Below are 27,138 nucleotides of genomic sequence, written 5' to 3'. Positions count from 1 at the left end.
CTGCATATTTTTAAAATAAAGTAAAATACTCAAATAAATGTAAACACAGTTGTGAAATCCAGAAACAAAATTCACTCTTTAACAAACTTACAAAAGACTTTAATGATACAAATATTAACAAATATACACAATCAAATTTTTCATGTTTTCTTCTGCACCACAATACAAATATTGAAACATAAGTTTTAAGTCCAAATGTATGGAGAGGCAATTTTTTTTAAGTCTTGCTTTTTGGTCTAGAGTAAACTATTCTCATTTACTCAATGCCCTAAACTTTTAGATGTAAATGTACTTTTACAAAATCAATGTTGGCTACAACAAAAAATGCCAAAACACTCTAAATTAACAAAAATAAAAGTGCTATTAAAATTTTACCAATCCACAGCTTCTTAGGTCACAAAACAAAAAATGGAATCATTTTATCCCATATAATTCTTTAGCAGAATGCATTTTTAAAGGTGGCGGCACGGTGGCGCAGTGGGTAGCACTGCTGCCTCGCAGTTGGGACACCTGGGGACCTGGGTTCGATTCCCGGGTCCTCCCTGCGTGGAGTTTGCATGTTCTCCCAGTGTCTGCGTGGGTTTTCTCCGGGCGCTCCGGTTTCCTCCCACAGTCCAAAGACATGCAGGTTAGGTGGATTGGTGATTCTAAATTGTCCCTAGTGTGTGCTTGGTGTGTGGGTGTGTTTGTGTGTGTCCTGCGGTGGGTTGGCACCCTGCCCGGGATTGGTTCCTGCCTTGTGCCCTGTGTTGGCTGGGATTGGCTCCAGCAGACCCCCGTGACCCTGTGTTCGGATTCAGCGGGTTGGAAGATGGATGGATGGATTTTTAAAGGTAGGACATGGAATGTCAAAATGAGACTCCAGAATGTGTAAAATAATTACTCGTGCATGCTGGAAAATTAGAAAGGGTCTCCTTTTGACAAATGATGAATAGTTAGTATAATAACGTAACTTTAAATAGGGCTATTTTAATAGAAGAAAAGCTTGCTGATGAAATTGAAAACAAAAATCTAATATAAAAGAAAAATGAAAAACTTAATACCAGACTAGTATCAAAATACTTATTTTTCCTTTTTAATAAATACATACAATATAATCTTGTACTCTTGGGCCTAACAAATGATCATACAAAGCAATTCAAATATACAAACATTGGGGCATTGTATTCTGCATTCATTTCTACAGTGCTTTAATACATTCATTAGGAGTAATCTGTAGGGAAAAAGAAAACTTCTGGTTTTCTCCACTATGAATTTTATGTCATTTAGTATTCCACAGTTTTGGAAAGACTTTTGACAGACAGCAAATCTCACTGCCATCCCAAGTTCCCACCCACAGAAAATCCTCCCAGGTAACACACACTTGAACTCTCTAATCACTCTCTCCTCCATCTGTTTGTGCTTCTTCAAGCAAAGCCAGGTACTCGCTCGCCAAGATCTTTTGAGGAAGAATATCTGAGCAGGAAAAACAAATAAATAAAAAGTCAGATTAATACAGAAAGTGTTGGCTCTAAGAGAATATGGCTGACAGCCTTCTACATGCTACAGACAGCATGCCAGACTTCACAGTTGCAATTGCTGGATTTCATTGCTACACAACTAGGAACTGAAGGAAATAACTAATTACACAACTGCTTAGACTTTTCAGTACAATTTCAGATTCACCACATGAATGACAAGCTCACCACATTTTGACAGTCACTTAACATGCTACCTCACACTGCCTGTGGTTATACGACTGATTTTCATTACAGTGAGTTCAGTTGCAGTCTCAGTCTAGTTTTACTTTTTCCATTTTGCTGTTCTAAAACAAACACAACACAACAGATAGATGAGCCTCTCTTCAGTATGCAGAGTCCAGAAGAGCGGTTTCCTTCTTTCCATGCCACTGCATTATACTCCTGGTCAAGTGCTCATTGGTTGTCAACTCTCAGGCACACTGGAGCCCACTTCTATGACTGAAGGCATACCAACACTGCTTCACATAATACACTAGGATTGTGTGAATGAAGTCTATAACTGAAACTCTCTTGACAAATCATTTTGTGTGATGCTGGCTTAAGAAGAATCAGAAGTCAAAGTTGTGACCAAACTACAATTGCACTTGTAAATAGAAAGTATAGCTTTACGATATTTTAAATGAAACCCTACTAATACATTGGTGTATTTCATACAGTATCTCACAAACTGTCAACACGGAAATCCTTCAAATCTCTTCAAAAATTAATACGACCCTGCTGATTTTTTACATGTAACTCTTAATAAAATTTAGCAATGAAATAAAACAAAGGTAAGCTGCAGTACATGATTACTTCTCATTTAAATATTGCAATTCTTACCTATAATAATTCCTCTTTAACCAGAGAGAAACTTAAATTAAAAAATCAAGAAGAACATGTTTCCCTTCATATTGTTCCAAGATTACCACATCAAGATATGGCTTTCAAATCCCAAGTAAAAAACACTTTGCCATAATTCTTTCAGAATTCTACATATACGATTTTTATTGTTTTTTTATTGTATATAGTCAAATTTACATAACAAAGCAAGAAATTACAAAGATTTCACCTAGACACCTTCACCACAGTTATGAAAATAGTTCCTATACCTCTAATACTTCGCTGCCTGTGATATTTTGATACTGGGAAGAGGAAAGGAATTTCTGGAGCAGTTTGTGTGGTACTTTAAAGTCACAATCCTTTCTAATATGCAGAAGAAAAATGTGCTGTAGGTAATCAATGACTTAAATCAGCTGGGAAGACTTTCTTCATCAACAAATGTATATCAGCACTAATAATTTTATATCTGATAAGCTGTTATTTATGTATTTATTAAACTTTTGTCAGACCGCTAAACCAGCAAAAGTAACAGTTGGAAGCAATGACAAACCAGATCACAGTAACCAAAAAAGACAACATGTCTTGGGCTAAAGGAGAAGATCTAAGTGCAGATCACATTTAGAATACAGTAGATAATTTCTGCATTAATATTCCAATTTATATTATTATCGATGTGAGCTCTTGGATATTTATTTTCACCCAGTATTTCTGTCTCTCCCAGAACTATGAGCACCAACTTACAAAACAATCCACATGATTTAAGAGCCTGCTACGTTTGACTGAATGCCATTTAAGTCGTTAATTCTGTCAATTTAAAAGAAAATTCTCACTCCATAATGCAATATATAACATTAAATTAATATGTGAAGCAGAACAGTATGGGACTGTTACTAATTCACTGCCAATGACTCCCTAAATGCATGTAATTTTCAAAACACTCGTTTTCTTTCTGTGATGTGCTTAACTGTTGCAGAGATTAAAAAAATTATCACTAAAAGGGCAGTCAACGTTGTGCAGAAACTAGGAGTTAATACATGGATAACTGTATAAAAAGAAATCTTATATATAATAAATGCCAAATTAAATGTGTGGATGCTACATGAAGTGCTAAGAAGAGCTCTAAACCAGTTAGAACTAGAAGTTAAGAAATTACTGATAAATACAATACCAGTTGAGCAGCAGAACCTGTATATAATACAGTGACATTCCTATGATAAATATTTTGTTTAACTAATACAGTACAGTACAAATAAATGAAACATCAAAAACAGAGGGCTACCATGACCAAAACCTTTGAAAATGCAGGCAGCACAATAATTTAAACATATCTACATGTCCTCGTCTGCTTAGACCTTTTTTGTGAATACCTTTGATATTTCACTATTATTCAAACATTACTTAACTAGTTATATCTTTGAAATAAAGGTTAAAGGTTATTTCCAGGCTAAAAAGGAAAAAATTAAAAGACACAACTTATTTCTTTTTTAGAGTGCAAATAACATTTAATTTTTTTTCCTTTGCAGATGCACACTGATGCAGCCCTACAGCAATACTTTTGAAATATACCTACATAAGACTGAAATTGAAATAAGACAAAATATTGGACACATTGATGATTGTGCACTGACTTTGTTTCCAGAGAAAACAAAGTGAAAGTGAAATGAGAACAGGACACCTAAATGACTGACTATACTTTACTGGAAATGTAACCAGTTTCCCCCAGTTTATTTACTTTGAACATTTATTTCAATATAAAACTGTCATGCTCACCACAGTAGTATCTTTTAAAAAGTCTACGGTAAAATGTCTGATGCATGCACATTGATTGAATTAGGCCATATTCATCATAATATTTCCTTTACAATTCAGTACATACTTTCAGAATTACTTATCTTAAAATAATTCTTAGTTTAATACTGCCTGTATATATCTATAGGGGAGAAACAAAAAGTACTGGCATTTATTACAACACATTAAAGGCACTCTGTCACATTATTCTTTAATACAGATACATTGATGTTCCTTAAAAAAAATAAACATTTACACTACGCAGCATATTAATTAAATATACTCACCTGAAAGGAACTGAAATTGTTCCGATTCTTCTGCTGCCTTGGCGAGGTCACTATAGATTAAAGTTTTTTTCTCTTTCCCGGTGCCTTTTTTATAAGAATACGAGGCCAAGTACTGAACAAAAAGTTCCTGTAAAAAACAAGCACATTTTAAGATCAATGACTTTCATACAGGCTGCTCATACACAAAAGAAATGGCGCTAAACTGAATCAAAAGAAAGTGTAGTTCCAAAGAAACAATATACTATCTCATATTACACTCTATATTTAAGACATCTAACAAATGAATTCCCTCTGGGACAATAATTTCTATCCAACAAATTTGGATGCTAAACATGAGGGTGCTAAAGATTGTCATTCCAAACTCCACTGTATATGTTTTTTAAAAGAATAAGGGGTTTGAGAAAATCTGTTACTTCTGTTTCTTGAGAGCTAGAAGGAAGAGTACAGTGATGCACCTGCTATGTATTTTAGTGTACCAAAAAATGATCATCTAATATAACTGTAACCAAAGTCGTATTTAAGTATAACACTAAACCCGCATAAATCTACGCATTGTATCCAAAGAATGAAATATTCTGCCTATTTAGCAACATTTATGCATTTAAAATACACACAATGGCTATTCACCCAAATACTGCGAATCATTTGACAAATCTTGCTGATATTGTGTATTCTGTAAAAGACATTATACGAAATAAAGATCAATTCCTGTAAGCTGGTCCAAAGGCTTAAATTTAGGACCTCCATGTGCCACTGTAAGAATTCTATACCCTGGTTATTTTCGAGGTAACATTTTTTGCACCGCCGCAACTTTGTATTTGTATGCCGTTCAAATTAATTTTGTCTAATAGTAAAGCTCACTCAATTAACGTGTGGACACACTACACATACACTAGATATGTGCTATATATGTATGCATTTTTTGCACTTAAATTTGCTTAAATGACTCTCGAGGTCCGCGAAGGAATAACTAATACATTGCCAAAGAAGTATCTACTCCTGTCCTTACTGTTGCCTTTGCGGTTAAGAAGAGGGCATCCTGGTTTATGCTGGAAACGTCCGGGGAGCTCTTCATGATCAGTTTAACACGAGAAATCGGGAGAGAAACCTGTCGACTACCCGCATTTTCCAACAACTTTTCTTCTACTACGCTACTCGCCATCTTTAGGAGCAGCATGCAATCCTTCAAATAAAGTTATGTGACTAAATCGGGCAAAGCAGCATGGGAGTTAGCGTTCCGAGATACACTACTGACTTGGAAAGCTACTGTACGGTTATATAAAAAGAACTATAATTCCCAGGATTCAGTTCGCGAGGAAGTTTCTTCCTGTCAGTATCTAGCAAGTTGCGTGTACAGTATTCGACACAAGAAAGACTGTGTATTTTAATGAAAAACAAACTGTTTCTGGAATTTTAATCAATTTATCTAACTCATGGTAGTTAGCTATTGTGTATATGAGCAAATAAAACATAAATCGAATTGGTGATACTCGATCGGCTCATTTTTTCTCCCTAAATCAAAATCGCAGAGTGTTCCCGGACGATGACATTGACTTCTCTTTCTTAATCGGGCTACGTTCTAATTTTAGGACAAATTGGGTCCATAGAAATGTGAATTCAAAATAGAATTAAACATGCCTGTATAGGAGTAGTGAAAAGTTCAGTATGGATATTTCTTATTAGAATTATTGTCGCATTAGTCCTTAGGATCTATGAAAAGTCAAGTACTCCTTACAATAGGGGTCTTTAGTCTATATTTCGGAGTCCGTTCAGTGCGAACTTTTGTCCTGACCAGTAAATTAAAAGCTGTTCCCCCAGGTAAAGAAGCATTACATTTAACGCAATGGTTTATCAAAGAGGTTTTCTGAATATAGTCCCGATGGGTGGGTTGGTTTCTATAGAAAAGTAATCGCGGTATTAAAATGAGTAGACGCATAGGTTTAATATCCCGCAATAGCTAATTATATTTAAAAATGCCTGGACATAGTACAGAACCGAGATTGAGGACATCTGTTGTATAGAATTCATCATTATCACAGTGTTTAAAAATTGATAAATTGTAAAATAATTGCATAAAATCAATTTATTGACAAAGCTTGCCTCTCGTCACTGATGTCAGTAATCGTACAAATATGCACATTAACCTTTTGAATGTTTTCATTTATAATTATGCATGCAACGTGTCTTCTTCATTATAAAGTCGTTTGAAAGCGTCCCATAATGATAAATACCGCACCAAAACATTTGAGCCCCACGCGAGTATGTTTACAATTTTTCTGACAGCCGCATGGAAGGAAATGTGCCAGAAGACACTACCACGTCTTGTGGTACACTTTGAATGAAGTTAATGTTTTTATTATTAATTAAATGAATAATAATATGTTTATAGACAATACTGAATATTTATAATAATGTTTCAATTCGTCTCCCGTAAAGTTTAGTTTAAAATGCTTATTTAGTTTGTAAACACCCCTAAAATAGGCTCACATTGGTCACTTCCATTAAGGGACTACATTATTACGTATAGAAATTGGAACAAACTATTTTAGTGTGAAGGCGAGAGCTCGTAAAGGTGATAACCTTTTTAATGAAAAGATATACAAGATAAGTAAACCGGTGTTTAAAATGTATCTATGACATCTTCCAAGAGAAATAAATTATTTGATTGGGTTTTGCTTTAAATTTGAAGCCCCAAAGCCTCCTCCTGTGTATATAGTTGGTACTGTCAAAAGGGAAGCAGGAAATCAGTGTTACCATTGAAGCTTAAACGTCCGACTGAATTCGTGCTCTGTGAATGTGAATACGTCTGAATGTAAGTGTTTTTTCTGACTTTGTTAAATATAGATACGCTTCATCACAGATTCTGACCAATGCGTGTTTTAAAACATTTAAATCACACGACTGGAAAAAGTCTAAACAATTTAGGATACTGATCTCAATTTATGAATTAAGCTGCATAGTATAGTGCTTAGAGCAAACTTCTTGGTGCTTTCATTTGGTTGATAGTTTGGAGACAAGAGGTTTAAGATATTTGTCAGTTTATCTGATATTACATTTTACATGTTCATGTAATAAGCACACATTATTTTTTAATTAGAACATTTTAATACAGAGGAAAGTCAATATTCGGTTTTATTTAGGAGACAGTCCATCATTTAATCTTGACATTTTTTTTACCATAACAGTGTATTTTAATATCATTAAACTGTCATTTCTAGGTTTAACAATCTCAGTTTTCTAGCACAATTACCAGTGCGAGGATTTAGACCGTCGCTATTGTCAAACTTATTTCTTGTCGGGCATCACTTAAATGCTTTATCAGGGATCACATTTTTCAAATATCACCAAAGCCCAATTCAGTTGTGAAGATTTATTCTTTATGAGGCATTGTTTGTTTAAATGGCTTAACGGGTGTCAAGGTGATCGCATTTTTTGTTAATTATTTAATAAGCATGTTAGTGCGTTTCAGTTATAACTTTCTTAATCAGATTCATCATCGCAGTCCAGCAGAGCGGCGGTGGGAACAACAACTCAACGTATAGTGCCTTGCAAAAGTGTTTACATGTATGTATGTATGTATGCATGAATGTATAGACGCCTTTATCCAAAGCAACTTACGAAAGAGGTCAACTTAATTGAGTAAACATCAGTCTGGGGGAATATTTGCTAACACGTGTTACAAGACATGGGTACAAAACTGATCACAGCAAGTGAAGAGCTCAGAACAATACAAGCTAATTGCACTTTCTTATTTACAAGGAACTATCAAAGCCGTTATGAATTAGACAGAAATTAAGTGTTCAGATATAGTGTGCTACAAGTTATACTCTGTATAATAAATCCAATCAAAGCCATTATCAATTAGACAAAAAAATCAGTGTTCAGATATAGTGTGCTATGTAAGTCATATTCTGTATAATAAAACCAATGAAAGCCATTATCAATTAGACAGAAATTCACCAAACAAGAGATTTTTCAAACACTTCTTAAACACATCGAGGAAGTCCGAATTTTGATTTGAAGTGGGCTGCTTATTCTGCTATCTAAGAGCTTCATATGAAAAGAGTCTGGATTGAGGGTTGATGTCACGCAGAGTGGCCTTGACCAGATTTCATTCATCAGCATTCCTGAGTGGTTGAGAAGGAGCTTAGGATTTCACAAGTGTCTTCATATATATAGGTGCTGACCCTTTGACTATTTTGTAATCAAGCATCAAGGATTTGAATGTAATATTTGCCTCTACAGGGAGCCACTGTAGTGATCTGAAAACAGGAGTGATGTGTGCTGCTTCTCAGCTGGTTAAATACCAGACATGTTTCTGCATTTTGAATCGTCTACAGTGGCATGGTGATGCATGCCGGTACTCCCGCCGGTAGAAGGTTGCCGCTGTCCATATGTGATAAGGCCAAAGCATGGAGCAGGAGTTGCTGCTGCATACTCTTTCAGATACTGTCTGATCTTGCTGATGTTGTATAGAGCGAATCTGCAAGACCCAGTTACTGTTGCAACATGGTCAGTGAGGGACAGCTGGTCATCAATTACCACGCCAACAGACTTAACCGACTTGGCAGATGTTAGTGAAAACGAGCCAGGATGAACAGAAATGGGGAGCTCCATACATGGACAAGATCTGATAACATGAAGGTCTGTCTTTGCCAAGTTGAGCTGGAAATGGTATTCCTTCATTCACGTTGCAATATCAGTGAAACATGCAGAGATACTAGCTGATACCATGTGGTCCTCCAGAGGGAATGAAGGGTGAACCTGCAGGTCACTAGCATAGCACTGGACAGAGAAACCATGGGAGAGGATGATAGGGCATATAGAGAGAAGAAGAAAATGCCGAGCACTGATCCTCAGAATACCCCGGTTCTTGCTTGGTGTACACTTGGCATCTCTCCTCACCAGGACACACAGTACAATCTGTCCAAGAGACAGAGCTGGCTCTACTATATAGATGAACTAGGCGGATGTTAAGTATACTAGATGGTAGGATGTGGCTTTAGATGATTTTTGATGCCCAGCCTTTGATTTTCTCCACCACTGCCCACCCCCTAATCCTTTTCATGTGACCCAATCTCGACACAGTTATTCAATATGACATCCATGTACTACTGGCATGAATCCCAGTTTTGCTATATCATTTAACATCTATGTGTGACTTGTACAAAACACCAGAGTAAACCATTCTATGATATGCCATAGTATGTATAGTAATTGCCTGGGCACGATATTTCCACCTTTACCTGGGGCAGCAAAAATTCTACAACTGGTTCTGTCAAGAGCTGGAACTCCGATCACCCGAGGGCAGTCCCAGTGATGTCAAGGTTTGAGAGGGTGGCAAGGTGGATCTGGTAGTTGACTATGTCAAAGGCAGAGAGGCGTTCTAGCAGGATTAGGGCAGATAACATGTTGGTAGCCTTTAATTAATTCCTTTGAAAGTCATCACGATTGTGAAGACTTAAAAATATACATACTCAAATTCCTTCAGTAAGTCTTTTTATTGACAACCTACATGTTCTAATAGTTTACTTATATAGCCAAAGTCTGTAATTTCTTAAAAGTTTATTTAAAAAAAAAAAAAAGTCAAAAAATGCTGCTTGCATAAGTATTCAGACCCTTTAAGCTCCAAAGTGCAAAGTGTTTCCCAATAAGACACACATTTCTCTCATTTGAACCTAACTGAATAATTTGTTTCTACCAGCGAACAATCAGAGTAGTGGTCATATTTTCTGGATATAATATTTAGTCTGTGTAGGGGCCATTAGCGACCGCAACAATGAATAGAAAAGAGCAGACCACAGAAGTAAGAGACAAGTGATACAATCCATAAGTTGGGAAACGGGTACAAAAAGTGCTTGGATGTCCCAGTGAATACTATTGAATCCATTATCAGGAAGTAGAAGTTGTGTCAAACACATCCTCCCAATCAACACTGTGTAAAGAAGGTTGTCCATCAAAACGTACCACCCAACCAAGATGTATACTGTGAAGGGAAGTCACAAAGAAGCCCCCTATCACTTTGAAGGAACTGCAGAAGTCAGCTGCTGAAATCATTTAATCTGCAGTTTCAACAGGTCTCCATAATAGTGGTCTGTTTGGGAGGTGGCAAGATAGAAGTTATGACTTGGGAATAATTATAAAAAATGTTTGCTTTTTGCCACAATGTATGAAAGGGACCCAAGCTAGGATATGGGAAAAGATTTTGTGGTCCGATAAAACCAATATAGCATTTTTTTCCAAGTTTAGAGTGCTATGTATAGTGCAGACTCAACACTTCCTTTGCCTCAAACACATTGTTCCCTATAGTCTGGTGTGGTGGGGATGCTTTGGGGATGCCTTTTGTCCACAGGGACTGGCAATCTTGTTATGATTGGTAAAAGAATGGATGGTAGTAAATACAGTGAAGAACTGGAGGAGAACTTGCTCCATTCAGCTGAGAAACTGGAGCTTGGGAGATGGTTCACGTTCCAGTAACACAACGATCTCAAGGCCAAGGCAGCAGTTTAATGGCTTGGAAAAAAAAAAGGAATCTCCTACAATGGTTTATTCATCTTCCTAATCCAAACCCAATTATTCTTTGAGAACTGCAGTCCAGAAGGATCATCCAACCAACCTGAATGATCTGCCAGGAAGAACGGGTCAGAATCACACCTGAGCAATGCAAAAGTGGTTCATGCTTTCCGCAAAAGCGTTAAAGCTGTTACTACAGTAAAAGAAGGTCTTACTAAATACTGATTTGTTGGGATTGAATAGTTATGGGACAAGTGTTTTAGAAATATACATTTACATTTAACAAATAATTTACTTTGGCTTTAAAAATAAACGGTTTAAAGAATTAGGCAGTTAGTAAAAATACTTATTGGTGGAAAATATGTATGTATCTTTTGAAATCGAGAGAACAGTAAACATGAATACTTTTGCAAAGCACTATTAATTTCATTAAATGAATAACTTTTTTGGAGGTGGTCTCAGTTGGAATCTCAAATGGGACAGTGACATGGTACCTGAGGTTAGTGCAGTGAATATATCATATTGCAAACAAGTTTGTGTAAATTAATTTGCAGAGTTATAATGTTTACAGTGTTTCAGAGTATGAGATCCATTAAATGTTAATTTGTGTAAAAGGGGTTTTTATGTGAATAACACTGATTTTTTGAAAGTATAGTTTTCATTTAAATATCCCTCACAAATAACACTATCTGTGTTTTGAACTTTTTTAGGCTATAGAATTTGGAAGATGAGTATTCCTGATTACATGCAATGTGCTGAGGATCACCAGACTCTTCTTGTTGTGGTGCAACCTGTGGGGATTGTGCCAGAGGAACACTTCTTCAAGATTTACAAACGAATTGCATCTATCAACCAAATCAATGTTCGTGACTCTCAGAGGGTCCTTTATATCCGCTACCGGCACCACTATCCTCCAGAGAACAATGAATGGGGAGATTTCCAGACTCATCGCAAAGTAGTGGGGCTAATTGCAGTAACAGAATGTGTCCAGGCCAAAGACTGGCCTCAGACTGCTGAGCGTTATCATAATCAGAAAGAGGTGTTTGGTTCCACTCTGTATGATTCCAGACTTTTAGTATTTGGTCTACATGGAGAAATCGCAGAACAGACCCGTACGGATGTGGCTTTTTACCCTAACTATGAGGAGTGCAAAGAGATGGAGAAGAGAGTGGAGGATTTCATTGAGTCACTTTTTATTGTGCTGGAGTCTAAACGCCTGGATAGGACCACAGACAAGTCTGGTGATAAGATCCCTTTGCTGTGTGTACCCTTCGAAAAGAAAGATTTTGTAGGGCTGGATACAGATAGTAGGTGAGTCCAAATTAAAGAAATTTAGTTCTTAAAATAAAGGAAAGAAGACTACAAGTTAGGTATAACTTTGGCATTGATCTTACATAAAAGGTCCCTTAACAGTTTTAGAATAGAAGCAAAAGTTGATAAATTAAAATAACAAAGTACACAATAAATAATATTTGTAATATACCTGGTCACTTTATATGTAATTTCTAGCTCTACTAATTTATCAGATTGCTTTGGAATTGTAAAGAAGAAAACGACTCTGTGAAAAGTGCATACTAAACACTAAAATATTCCTTGAAGAATGTAGAATTGCTTATTGTTTTTTACCTTAACAAAAGTACTCCCCCTTTATTTAATCCTTTTGGAAGTTTTCATATTTTGTTATTATACAACATTGAATCACAATGGATTTAATGTGGCTTTCCAGATACAGATGCATTTATACTACAATCAATTGACGGGTGATCCTGTGACTTCTGTATCCAGTTGGCTACAACAGTGATAATTTTGGTGTATCACATATGCTTATGCAATCAATTATCCATCCATCCATTTTCCAACCTGCTGAATCCGAACACAGGATCACGGGGGTCTGCTGGAGCCAATCCCAGCCAACACAGGGCACAAGGCAGGAACCAATCCCGGGCAGGGTGCCAACCCACCACAGGCAATCAATTATTTTGTGTTTTATATTTGTAACTAATTTAGATCGCTTTGCAGAGATCTGTTTTCACCTTGACATAAAAGAGTATTAAGTACATTGTGATTTAGTGTGGTATAATAATAAAAGCTGAAAACTTCCAAGGAGGTGAATACTTTATATAGAAATTGCAGCTAAATTTAAATAGAAGTTTTTGTTACCCCTTAATATTTTGGTACTGATGTATTAAAAGTAAATATTAAACCATTCTGGATTTGTTAGGTTCACTTTTATGATTTACAAATGCATGCTACTAACTGTGACGGAACAATCTCACCTGTTTCATTTTAATTTCATGACACTTTGCTTATGTTCATGTTATTCTCCTTCTTTATGTCTCTTTTTTTTTTCTTCCATACTGTCCTGTGAGTTTGTTATTGGGTGCAAAAAGGTGAGCTGTAGTCCAACTACCCTGTAGTGAAATCCATATAGTTGACCCATCTGCTTTAGCACTTACCCCATACAAGAAACCTTTGATGTTTTATTGAATATGTTTCTTGGTTCATAGCCAAAAGTCTGTAGCATTGCCTCTTCTTTTTGTCTGAAGATGCAGAGAAACAAGAGAAATTCCAACATGACTTTTAAGAATTCTCAATTGCAGGACCAAAAATCAAACCTTCGTGTCTGAGGTTTTTCTCCGGTTAAATTCCCTAACAATGCAGAGTACACACAGGGATAAATGAGATGCTGCAGGCCACACCATCTGCAGTATTATGTGAACAACCAGAGAAACATGTTGTTTCTGTAGAAAACGGTTTAACAGGTAGTGTGGCATAATGGTCTGTAAATCACAAGAATGCGAGTTTAGTTCCTACCTCTAACTGACCTTGTGATCTTGGACAAGTCACATAAGCTTTCTGTACTCCAGTTGTAAAACATGGATATAAAAAAAAGCTCTGATCTTTTTTTTTTATTAAAGTTCTGATCTAGAAATTCATTGTCCCAACAGTCCATCATGCCTTCTGATTTTTGTTGCCTGAGAAAATAAGAACATAGGAAATTTGACAAATGAGAGGAGGCCATTTAGTCCATCAAGCTTGTTTGTTTAGCTAAGCTGTCCTAATATCTCATCCAGATATTACTTTTTAAAGGTTGCCAAGTTTTTTGCTTTAACTATGTGTCTTCGTAGTTTGCTCTAGATTCCCAAAACCCTTTGATTAAAGAAGTGCTTTCTGGCTTCAGCCTCAAATGCAATTCCCTATAATTTCATCTGGTGTTCTTGAGTATGTGATTCACCCTGAAATTGAAAGGTTTCAGTTCAATCTCATTTATTAATTCCTTTGAGAAATCAGAAAACCTGTGTTAGGTCCCTATACAGTCTCTTCCGTTCTAGACAGAACTATATGTTGAAATTTGAAATACATCATAAAATGTTTCCAGCCAAATTTGCTTTTCTTTCTTGCCTACTGCAATTTGGCTGACTTCATCTATTTACCAGATTAGGTATCAGATTCTTTACTTTTTTTTTTTGTTGAGCTTAAACTGAGAAAATGGTGACACCACAACAACATCATTTATTTCTGTAGCACATTTTCATACAAACAGTTAAAAAAATTACAATTGCAAAAATTTAATAAATAAGTAAAATACACAAAATCATAAACAGTGTATGCAAAATACAGATAAACAAGTAAAAACCGTAGAGGTAATTGTAGATTGATTGAATTGCTGAACTCATTTTTTAAGTCTCCAGTGATTATAATTGTAAGTCTGATTGTCCGATAACCAGGGAAGATGCGGGAGGAAATAACCTGTAGGAGTTTCAAATCCAAAAGTCTATCCAGGTTCCAGCGGTCATTCTAATACTGTAAACATAAATGTAATTCATTATTGATATATTGTACTCCAGCAGAAGACTAGATACAGTGAGTCTTGCCAAAGGTTGGCATGTCCACATTTCTTGCAATATCACATTCGGCTCCAGAGTACTTTGATCAGAAGGCAGTGAAGAAAGACACCACTTTAGAAAACTGGAAAACAGAACTGTAGAGTTTACCAATGATTGCCAATCTACAAAGTACAGTATATGATGTTGCAGTATATATTATCTGTTGTAACTGGCACACAAAAGGCATCTATGAAAATGCCAAATTAAAACAAACGGGTTTTAGTATTTTTTTTTAATGTCCCATGATATTAACCTGATGTACTGCTGTTGGTAAACCATTTGGTGATTAACAGCAAAGACTACCTTGCCACATCTTTTCTGCTTAGCACTTGTATTAATGAGCAAGCTAGTGTTTAAGGATCCAAGACTATGACTTGAAATAAGGATACAGGCACTCAAAAATGTAAGGAGGGTAAAGATTATGCAGAGCTTTATATATATATATATATATTCAACAGTATTTTAAATTCAATTTTGAAGGAATTGTAAAAGTGGTGAGATGTGCTTACAACTCTGTTCAGCTAAATTCTGCTTACTGCTCAGTGCTTAATGAGTAAATTTAAAGAATTATGCAGCTGGCATGATGAGCTACTAAGGTCTGAACTGACAAACACTACTCTTCTACAGTATAGTGTATACTGTATGCAGTCTTTGTTTTAGATGTAGAAGTTGTGTTAGTAGCATTGTGACTTTGAATGCATTAAACTCCTGCAAAATTAAAACTATGAATTGGGTATTCAGACTAAATAGGGCAACACATTTTATATTAGAGTGGCAGCATGAGCAAAATCTCAGACGTCATGGGGGTGAGTAAAGTATATTAAAAAAAAGAGTCAAAAGTAAAGCAAAAAGCTAGAGGTAATGGTGACTTTTAAATGCTTTTGGAAATGAAAGGCACAAGCTAAGCACTTCCATTAAAGTCATTTGAATTTCAGGTTTTATTTAAAAAAGAAAAGGTTTGCGCTAGCAGAGCTTGCTTATCATTTGTCCGTTTTTGCCAATACCCAGATAACTGTCTTTTGTAGATATACCAATGAACATATATGTGTACTTCATATACATATATGTACATGGATCATAACAATGCCCTAAACGGTATATTTCATTGTTTACTTAGTATTTTTTCAGACTGATCCACTTTTAGTAATTTGTTTTGGATTAAATATGACCTTTTTTTGTATCTTTCAATGGATTTAAATAAAACAAACATGATTCCTTAATGATTCTTTATCTTATCTTCTTTATTTTAATACTGTATCTTTTATTTGAACAGCAGTGTGGCAAGTCCAAATGTGAAACACTATACAGTGCTTCTTCACACTTTGCTATATGTGTTACTAGTTATATTCTAATAAAGCACAGTTGCATCTCACAAGTTGAATTGTCATTGAATCATACCAGTATTTATCCCAGGCTGTACATTTTGCATTGTGGTAACTGCTGGTGGTCAGCCATATACTGTATCAGCTGGATTACAAGGACACACCAAAGCAGCTCACCTAGAGCACTGGTGTTAGTGGTGTGATAGAGAATAGCCAGAGTGTATAGAAGTCAAAGCTCATCTGCTCAAATGACAGCTGGTGGAAGTTTCTCAGTCCTTTTCATTCTGGTGGAATATTTGGAGTTGGAGATGGGGCAGAAGTGATGCCATCTTTGTTTTGGTTGATTTTTCTTCATTCTATAGAGGGAAATGGAAACTGTGTGAACACACATTCCTCCCATTTAGTACGCTTTCTGTATACCCTTGCAGAAATTATTATATATAATCCTAAATTAATAAAGACATAACTAACATAATAATGTTTCCATACTAAATGGTTAGGCATTAATTAGGCAACAGTCACAAAAAGGTAATAAAGGTACGTGCTGCTCAGTGTCCACGATACTGTACATTCTGTAAAATAGGACATTATGTGATTTGGACATTGTCTGAACACCATATTTTATATACGTACTTAGAAAAACTATGAGGGATGCTCCATGAATCAAAGCATTCACTGTTATGTGGTAATTTTGTGTTTTTTGTAAGTAGACAAAGTTTACAATAAAATAATGATAGAGCTGCCAGTATTGTACTTTCTATCTTTTTTTATACAAGAGACCTGAGATACACCTGTTGCGTGTGGGAATCTTATTTGCTATGTCCAGTGACATCCGCTGTCCAATTGAGATTCCTGACCTCTGTTATAACCTCATGGGATTATGGACGTATATATGTGGTTGGATGTTGCCCAAATGGATGTTAGCTGTATATACAATGGAATATTTTAAAGAGAAGGTAACAGATTTAATAAGTAACTTTTACACAAGCAAAAAAAGAACAGTTACTTAGTAATAAACAAGTAATGTTCATTTTCCTTATAACTACTTGGTTGGATCTTATATTGGCAAAAGTCAGATTAAGGCAATAAATCTGTATATTATAAATGTGAAAGGTCATGTATTTTGCAGTAGGAAAATTTCTTTATCCCAGTACTCCTTCCCCTACACATGGAGGCAAATGAATGACTGAGTGCTTGGCGCAGTTCCAGCCGATGCTAATTCTGGTGTGACTCCCAAGATGCGAAAAAACAGATGCACTCACTGACTTCTGTTGGTGAGCCTCTTTCTCTCTCACTGTGTCAGCAATGAGCTTAGCATTTAATTATGTTCAGGGTAGGTTGAGTGAGAATTCATGGTGTGTGTTGGGTCGCCATACTGGGTAAAGTGCATGAGTGCCACCTTTTTAATTTGTTAACAAACAAAAAAAAACCTGAAACACAGGACCCTGGTTGGTGGCACTGTTTTCAGCATTGTAAATCCAGTTGTATAGTGTTGGTTATATGCTTCTTTTATTGTCTGATTAATATTGTGTTGACATATTTAATAGTACACAATATTATTTTCGGGCCAGGCTTGTTTTAAATTACCTTTACTGTCAGTTATTTCATTTATTTCATTGAGCTCCACCAAAGTTTTTAAAATAAATGTATATCATTCAGAATTGAATTGTTAAGACATTTGGTTGACTCGTTCAGGGTCATAAGGGGTTAGAGTATTGTGGAAGCCGGCCCAGACACAGACAGGCGGACACGTTGACGTCACCCACAACACGTTTATTATACATATTTCTATTATTTACAAGTCAATAAGTGCACCACAACACTCCCAAATACTCCCCCAAAGTCCTGGCCAACACAAATGCCTTTCTCTTCTCTTCAGGCTGCCTCTTTCCCTCTCCACCTGAGCTCTGTCCTTCTCCTCACCCGACTCCAGCTCCTGAATGGAGGGAGGTGGCCCCTTTTATCATCACCCGGATGTGCTCCAGGCGCTCCCCAGCAATCTTCAACTGGCACTCCCCAGTGTGGCGGAAGTGCCGGCTGCGCACCCGGAAGCACTCCGGGTGTCCCCGCTTCTCTTCCCCTCAGCACTTCTGGGTGTGGCGGAAGTGCTGAGGTCCAGGGCTCCAAAGGCATCGGTCCCCATAGCAACCAGGGTGGTCGCCCCCACGTGGTCTGGACGATGAGCAAGCCCTCCTCCGGTCCTCCTGGGCGTCCCGGCTGGGTACCACCCCCAGCCGCGTGCCACAGTATATTCTGGCAGCATCTGGAACGAGGCAGGAATTGATCCTGCATTGGATTACAGTACATCACAGGGTACAGTTACTTTATACACAAATCATATTAGTGTTTGCATTTATGCAATTAAAAAGTATTATGTGCTAGTGGTAGCATTTAGTGATAATGTAAGTGAAACATCACATTTTGTACTGTTATCGTACAAGTCTAAGAGTAAAGTTACTGTGTTGGTTTGGCTACATTAAACCAACATCATATGAGCTTTTAATGTTTTTAGCGCTGAGAGAATATTTGGTGGTTACATTTGTCAGTAGGTAAAGGGAATGTCAGATAGTTGCTAGATAGACCGCAAAACAGATATGTAATGCTTAAAAGTCTGTGTTTTTGCCCTTAGATAAAGTATAGTTAATTACTGAAATGAGTGCTGCAAGTAAATTATTTTACGGTGTGTTCTGAATTATTTCACAAAAGTTCTGATTTTTATTCTTCTTTCATGCAGACATTATAAGAAGCGCTGCCAGGGTCGAATGCGAAAGCATGTTGGAGACCTGTGTTTGCAGGCAGGAATGCTACAGGATGCCTTGGTTCATTACCACATGGCAGTAGAGTTGTTGCGCTCTGTTAATGACTTTCTTTGGCTTGGAGGTAATTTGTCTCTTTCTCTCTTTTTTGTATATGTCTGTGTATTGATTTTACTGGATTGAGGCACCACTTTATGCATTTGATTTTTCTTCCATTTTGACACAGCATCAGTTTCACTACAGATGTGAAAGTTTTCCGGCATCTACACCACTAATTGCCCACTAAAAACTACATAACCTTCTTAAACCCACTTAATCCAATTCAGGCTCTTGGTGGAGGGCAGAATGTTTACCTCCCATTTGAATGTATTCAATTAAATGCAAAACATTCAAATCTAAATTATTGCATAAAAGCACAAATGCAAATAATGGCTCGTGTCAAAAGGTATCACCCAGAGTTAAATTTAGATGTTGTACCAATATCTGTATGCTATATACTGCAACTGAGTATTTTCAGTCTTGCTGTGGAGACTGCAGAGATACCTGAAATGATAATCTAACTCAAAGTATTTTCTTACTAGATATTTTAGATAAACATAATTTTGACAGTAGGGATAATATTCAAACTTTTATTTATGCAAATAATCGGGGAAAAGTAAATTGAAACATTTAGCAAATCAAACAGCAATTGGTTCTTAATACAGTTTTTTTATGTGTTGTGATGAGTTATCATTTAAAACATAGGCGTATAACTGTTTTTAATAATTTTATGGCTTTACCAGCTGAAGTATCTAGTGGCTTCTGGGTATATTTGTATAATGGATTAAGGTAAGAAAACAAATATATATTTTTTTTAACGTTCGATGTTTTGTCCATGCTGGCCGAAGTACATTGTCCCGTCTGTTGTCTGCCTGTCTGATAATTGTCAAAATTTCAGCTCTCATGAATTGAGAATTTGCTGTTTTTGTATATAATTGGGTTTTATGATTGCCCTAAACTCCTTGCTGTCTTGGACCATGAGTGCTAATTCTTTGCATTTACCTATTTACTGTTGTTTTACAAGTATTTAATCACACATTTATAAACTAACTGGTCTATTGGCTAGCTGAATTAATGGGAATTGTGGTTCACGGATATTGCTGCAGGTCTCCATATTATTATAAGAGACATCACCATTGATGGTATCGGGTAATATTATAAAAATGACTCAAAGCTAATTCATTCAACGTTGATTTAAAATTGATACAAATCACTTTGCTGTATTTGCATCAAAGTGCCTACATCATTAAAGGGACCTTAACAAATGTGAAGCTTATTAATGTCATCCGTAGTTGTTCCCTTTCTACCATATTCTGAAAAGCGATTTGGCATGTGCTACAAAAATTGTTTCATTCTGTTTCATTATGTTTTATCATGATTTCAAATAGAAATGATATATAAGTGTACGTATAACTGTGTAGGCTTTTTTAAGAATATAGGTATTGCATTGATTAAAAAAACAGTGTCATCAGTTCTTTTTAGAGTTTTTGTCATGTTTACACAGTGCAATGAAATACCTATCTGCAAGTCTGACCAACAAGGAGTAAGTTAAACTTTGTTTTGCATATAAAATTGGTGTTTTGGTTCTTAAACAGTTTTTGGGGTGTTGAATGAATGGAACATTGCAGGTGTTTGGCAACAGTTTGGATCTGTGGATTTCTCAGAAATGGAGGGGAAAAAGCTGTATAATTCAACATGTCTCAACACAACCCATGATCAGGCAAAGTGGTTTACTCTTTGACAAAAGCTATAAAATTTATATCCCAAAACACTGTATTTACAGTCTTGGATGAGATCTCTCTTTGTCCAGTATATAACTTTGTACGTGCTATAAAACGATGTCCTTCTGTCAGCCCCAGTGCTCTCCTGATGCCTAATGGAAACTGTAGTGCCTGCTTTGGTGCTGGTTTTTGGGTTGATCTCTCTCCATTACATCCTTACTTTGTAATATGCCATAGAGCCTATATTTTAAGTTGGACCAAGGGAAATAACAAACTTTCTTGCCAAAATTGGTTCAGCCGATTTTTTGCAAATGAATTAACAGGCAGATTACAATTTTATTTATACAGATGTAACCCTTCAGGATTTATGTTTGTTATTCTGCATTTTTAAAATATTGGCAAATAATAATTGGCAAATTATTTTCTCAACTGCATCCTAGTCATATGTTTGCCTCACTAAATTTAACAATTTATGAATTTATGCAATTTCTACTTCTCATTTTAGCTGCACTTGAAGGACTGTGTTCTGCATCTGTCATTTACCATTATCCTGGAGGAACTGCTGGCAAGTTTGGAGCTCGTAAGCAAAGTATTTCTTTGTCAGCCGAATCTGGCAAGCGTCATCGCCCAGGTAAACATGAAAAGTATTTAGGTTTTTCAGTGATTTTATTTTCCTCAAAGCATTCAATTTCTGTGTCACACATGTACAGTATATTTAAATATTGGAGTGCACTAAACAAAACAAAAAAAAGAAAACTTGAGTTTATTATAAAGTTTTATTGCTAGGCAAATCAAATTTTTATTTTTATATGTGAGAGAGGCACCACTCTTCTTGACGACTACTTTTTGAAATGCCTTTTCCAATTAGGGGTTGCTTGCTTATTTTATCTACAATATGTAGCTATAGTAATAAATCTAATGTTCTCCCAAAAGACAAAAACCTGGCTTCTGCAAAAAGAATTATTTAGTGCCTTTTGTATATTTGTGCTGGGCAAGACGGGAAAAGGCATGCTGTGCACATTTGTCTTTTCTTATGCTGCTCTTCTAAGATTATGACTCAGGCGCCGCCGAGAGTGGCAGCCTTTTCAGCAGCGCCATGTACGACTTTATTTTTCTACTTTTATTTTTCTCTTTTTTATTGATCACTCCTATCACTTTATTTTATGTGGATTCGTTCCCTGGACACACTTACTTTTACAACGTGGGCATGGATTTTTACACGCCGAGACTCGTCTATTCAAGTACTCAACTTCGAGCGCTGAGAACAAATGCCAGTGCCGGTGTGGTTCCCTATTTACCCGACGAGGTAAGAAGGCGGTATCGTGGCAGCACAGCCGGCACTAAGCTAAAAATGAAGTGGCTTGCAAGAAAGTGGCGTTTTAAGACTTCGGTGCCTTCTGTGATCATGGGAAATGTGAACTCAATATCAAATAAGATCGACGAACTGGCTGCGCTGGTGAAAAATGTCAGAACCTACAGAGAATGCAGTTTGTTGTGCTTTTGCGAAACGTGGCTAACAACCACCATTCCAGATGCTAACGTGGAGCTACCCGGGTTTAACACAGTTAGAGCGGACAGAGATGCAAGTACATGCGGGAAGCACAAAGGTGGAGGTCTAGCTCTCTATGTCAGTACACGGTGGTGTAACTACGGACATGTTAACGTCAAAGTCTCCACTTGCTGCAGGGACATCGAACTGTTGGCCGTAAGTTTGCGTCCCTATTACTTGCCCAGAGAGCCAGCTTCTGTAGCCGAGGATCGGACCGCCAAGGTCCCCGCCTTCGGCCACCACCCAACTCACACTGCACCCGACCTCCTTGGCCCCTCCCATAGGTGGTGAGCCCATGGGAAGGGGGACCCACGTTGCCTCTTCGGGCTGTGCCCGGCCGAGCCCCATGGGTGTCCATCGGATAGTCGAGCCTCGGATTCAGGAGGAACAGTGTGGTTTTCGTCCTGGTCGTGGAACAGTGGACCAGCTCTATACCCTTAGCAGGGTCCTGGAGGGTGCATGGGAGTTTGCCCAACCAGTCTACATGTGTTTTGTGGACTTGGAAAAGGCATTCGACCATGTCCCTTGAGGAATCCTGTGGGGGGTACTCCGAGAGTATGGGGTACCGGCCCCCCTGATAAGGGCTGTTCGGTCCCTGTACGATCGGTGCCAGAGCTTGGTCTGCATTGGCGGCAGTAAGTCGAACCCGTTTCCAGTGAGAGTTGGACTCCGCCAGGGCTGCCCTTTGTCACCGATTCTGTTCATAACTTTTATGGACAGAATTTCTAGGCGCAGCCAGGGCGTTGAGGGGGTCTGGTTTGGTGGGCTCAGGATTGGGTCACTGCTTTTTGCAGATGATGTTGTCCTGTTTGCTTCATCAGGCCGTGATCTTCAGCTCTCTGGATTGGTTCGCAGCCGAGTGTGAAGCGGCTGGGATGAGAATCAGCACCTCCAAATCCGAGACCATGGTCCTCAGCCGGAAAAGGGTGGAGTGCCCTCTCAGGGTTGGTAGCGAAATCTTGCCCCAAGTGGAGGAGTTCAAGTATCTTGGGGTCTTGTTCACGAGTGAGGGAAGAATGGAGTGTGAGATCGACAGGCGGATCGGTGCGGCATCCGCAGTAATGCGGGCGCTGCATCGGTCTGTCGTGGTGAAAAAGGAGCTGAGCCGCAAGGCAAAGCTCTCAATTTACCAGTCGATCTATGTTCCTACCCTCACCTATGGTCATGAGCTATGGGTAGTGACCGAAAGAACGAGATCGCGAATACAAGCGGCTGAAATGAGTTTCCTCCGCAGGGTGTCTGGGCTTTCCCTTAAAGATAGGGTGAGAAGCTCAGTCATCCGGGAGGGGCTCAGAGTAGAGCCACTGCTCCTCCGCATCGAGAGGAGTCAGATGAGGTGGCTCGGGCATCTGATCAGGATGCCTCCTGGACGCCTCCCTGGTGAGGTGTTCCGGGCACGTCTAACCGGGAGGAGGCCCCGGGGAAGACCCAGGACACGCTGGAAGGACTATGTCTCTCGACTGGCCTGGGAACGCCTTGGGATTCTCCCGGAAGAGCTAGAAGAAGTGGCCGGGGAGAGGGAAGTCTGGGCATCTCTGCTCAAGCTGCTGCCCCCGCGACCCGACCTCGGATAAGCGGGAGACAATGGATGGGTGGATGGATGGATACTTGCCCAGAGAGTTTGGAAACGTCATTGTTGTTATTGTTTACATCCCTCCTCGGGCGGATGTGGAGACAGTGAGTGACATCATCCATTCTGCTGTTGCTAAGTTACAAACGGTGCACCCTGAGGCGCTTGTGCTAATCGCTGGAGATTTTAACAATGTGACACAGGATAAAACATTACCTGCCTTCTCCCAGTATGTGGACTGTAACACCCGGGGAAATAAGACTATTGATTTACTGTATGCAAATGTTAAAGACGCATGCCTGTGCTTGGGAAAGCAGATCATAACCTGGTTCTGCTTCAGCCTCACTACAAACCAAGAGTGAGGGTCCTACCTACAACCACACGCTCATTCAGGAAGTGGTCCCCTGAGGCAGAGGAAGCTCTGAGCGAATGCTTTGGAACTGCAGACTGGGATATCCTGCAGGGATCACATAGTGAGAACATTGAGGAGGTTGTTGACTGCACTACTGACTACATCAACTTCTGTATGGACATTGTAGTTCCAGTAAGAACAGTACGCTGCTATGCTAACAACAAGCCATGGATTACAAGTGACATCAAGGGCCTTTTGAACCAGAAGAAAAGGGCTTTTAAAGACAGTGATCAGCATGAGCTTAAGCGCGTGCAGAAGGAACTCGGAGTCCAGCTCAGGGTGGCGAAGGAGCAGTACAGGAGAAAGCTGGAGCAGAAGTTGCAGAATAACAGCATGAAGGAAGTGTGGGATGGGATGAAGATCATCACTGGCTGCAGCTCGAAGCGGGGTGCCACCATCGAGAGAGAGACGTGAAGAGAGCAAACCAAATGAACAACTTCTTTAACAGGTTTGACCACCCTAACCCACTCTCACTCTCACCTCGGAGTACTGCACCCTCCACCCATCCTTCTGCTGATACCAGCATAGGAGAGACATCCCCACCCACAATTACAACAGCGCAGGTGAGCAGAGAGCTGAGGAGACTTCATGCCAGCAAAGAAGCGGGTCCAGATGGAGTATCGCCACGACTGCTGAAGGTCTGTGCATCGGAGCTGGGGGGTCCTCTACAGCGCATCTTCAACCTGAGCCTGGAACAGGGGAGAGTCCCGAGGCTTTGGAAAACATCTTGCATCACCCCAGTCCCAAAGGTATCATGTCCTAGTGAGCTGAATGACTTCCAGCCTGGTCCTCTGACGTCACATGTGATGAAGACCATGGAGAGGCTGCTTGTTCACCACCTGTGGCCACAGGTTCAACACGCCCTTGACCCTCTGCAGTTTGCATATCAGGAGAAGGTGGGAGTGGAGGATGCTATCATCTATATGCTACACCGATCCCTCTCTCACTTGGACAGAGGCAGTGGTGCTGTAAGAATTATGTTTCTAGATTTTGCTAGCGCCTTTCAACACAATCCAACCTCTGCTCCTTGGGGACAAGCTGACAGAGATGGGAGTAGATTCATACCTGGTGGCATGGATCGTGGACTAACTTAAAGACAGACCTCAGTATGTGCATCTCAGGAACTGCACGTCTGACATTGTGGTCAGCAACACAGGAGCGCCACAGGGGCTGTACTTTCTCCGGTCCTGTTCAGCCTATAAACATCGGACTTCCAATACAACTCGGGGTCCTGCCACGTGCAAAAGTTCGCTGACGACACGGCTATTGTGGGCTGCATCAGGAGTGGGCAGGAGGAGGAGTATAGGGACCTAATCAATGACTTTGTCAAACCACCTACACCTGAACACTAGCAAAACCAAGGAGCTGGTGGTGGATTTTAGGAGGCCCAGACCCCTCATGGACCCCGTGATTATCAGAGGTGACTGTGTGCAGAGGGTGCAGACCTATAAATACCTGGGAGTGCAGCTGGATGATAAATTAGACTGGACTGCCAATACTGATGCTCTGTGTAAGAAAGGACAGAGCCGGTTATCCTTCCTTAGAAGGCTGGCGTCCTTCAACATCTGCAATAAGATGCTGCAGATGTTCTATCAGACAGTTGTGGTGAGCGCCCTCTTCTACGCGGTGGTGTGCTGGGGAGGCAGCATTAAGAAGAAGGACGCCTTACGCCTGGACAAACTGGTGAGAAAGGCAGGCTCTATTGTAGGCATGGAGCTGGACAGCTTGACATCTGTGGCAGAGCGACGGGCGCTCAGCAGGCTCCTATCAATTATGGAGAATCCACTGCATCCACTAAACAGTATCATCTCCAGACAGAAGAGCAGCTTCAGCGACAGACTGCTGTCACTGTCCTGCTCCACTGACAGACTGAGGAGATCGTTCCTCCCCCAAACTATTCAACTGTTCAATTCCAACCGGGGGGGTAAACGTTAACATTATTCAAAGTTATTGTCTGTTTTTACCTGCATTTTTATCACTCTTTAATATTGTTTTTTATCAGTATGCTGCTGCTGGAGTATGTTAATTTCCCCTTGGGATTATCTATCTATCTATCTATCTATCTATCTATCTATCTATCTATCTATCTATCTATCTATCTATCTATCTATCTATCTATCTATCTATCTATCTATCTATCTATCTATCTATCTATCTATCTATCTATCTATCTATCTATCTATCTATCTATCTATCTATCTTCTGATGCTTTTAATGATTCTACTGTACTCTAGTGTTAATGCTGAAGCTTGAAACCATCTTTTTAGGCTTATTTTTGTATCATTGAGTTCTTGATTGCAGGGTCTCTGTTCTACCAAAGGAGAGGATCCAGATGTGTGTTAGAATGCACACAAGCCTCGGCTAGGTGCTGTAAAGTTGTAGATTCTACTGGTGGAGCATCTTTGAGTTACAGAGGAGATGCATTTTTCAGTTGTTTGCACATATGCAGTTATTCAGAATACTCACCCTGTTTAGATGAAGTGTATTCAGCATTGTAAAGTTTATTGCCCACTAACTCTGTAGTTCTACTGGAAGGCTTTAATGTTAAAATGGTGAATCACAGAGGTACCTTGAGAGGCTGCTGATTTAACCTTCCAGATTCATTGTTATTGGGTTTTTGTATCATGGATTATCACATTTGTCACCATATTCAAAAGCAAGGTTACTGCTAAGTATACCTGGTACCAGAATACCTTTGTTGTGAAATCCTGCTAGCAAAAACAAAATGATTCCAAGTTTCCAGAAATCTAGGCTGAAGCCCTGGGGCCTAGTGTTCAGAATGGTTTCTCCCTATAAAGTTAAATAGGCTTTGGCATACACAGGAACAACAGGTTTAACAATGCAAACAAGGAAACAATGCATAATAATCTTCTAAACCATATATATTAATAAAAACTTGGGCCTTTCCTCCCTGCTTGCTTCGCTTGCTAACCCCTGGGTCTGCCCCACACTCTA

General features: G+C 38.8%; 2 protein-coding genes across 2 annotated transcripts in view; one reads left to right on the top strand and one right to left on the bottom strand.

Moving 5' to 3' along the window:
- Positions 1 to 88: 88 nt before the first annotated feature.
- chrac1 (chromatin accessibility complex subunit 1) lies at positions 89 to 5,663 on the bottom strand. The gene is made up of 3 exons (XM_028818062.2): positions 5,424 to 5,663; positions 4,415 to 4,541; positions 89 to 1,455 (listed from the first exon to the last, which is right to left on the bottom strand). Exons 1-3 carry the CDS (start codon positions 5,589 to 5,591, stop codon positions 1,373 to 1,375), a joined length of 378 nt encoding a protein of 125 aa, XP_028673895.1. The 5' UTR covers positions 5,592 to 5,663; the 3' UTR covers positions 89 to 1,372.
- A 1,469-nt stretch (positions 5,664 to 7,132) lies between these two features.
- trappc9 (trafficking protein particle complex subunit 9) overlaps positions 7,133 to 27,138 on the top strand; it is an 845,084-nt gene continuing 825,078 nt past the window's right edge. The window contains exons 1-4 of the mRNA XM_028818061.2: positions 7,133 to 7,226; positions 11,638 to 12,238; positions 18,871 to 19,016; positions 21,158 to 21,283. Of these exons, the coding sequence (XP_028673894.2) occupies positions 11,655 to 12,238; positions 18,871 to 19,016; positions 21,158 to 21,283 (856 nt within the window). The 5' untranslated portion in view covers positions 7,133 to 7,226; positions 11,638 to 11,654. The remainder of the gene's footprint in view (positions 7,227 to 11,637; positions 12,239 to 18,870; positions 19,017 to 21,157; positions 21,284 to 27,138) is intronic.

Source organism: Erpetoichthys calabaricus, chromosome 13 (assembly GCF_900747795.2).
Source record: "Erpetoichthys calabaricus chromosome 13, fErpCal1.3, whole genome shotgun sequence".
In the NCBI taxonomy this organism is placed as follows: Eukaryota; Metazoa; Chordata; class Cladistia; order Polypteriformes; family Polypteridae; genus Erpetoichthys; species Erpetoichthys calabaricus.
Note: the sequence above shows the minus strand (reverse complement) of the source record. Positions and strands in the feature narration are given on the sequence as shown.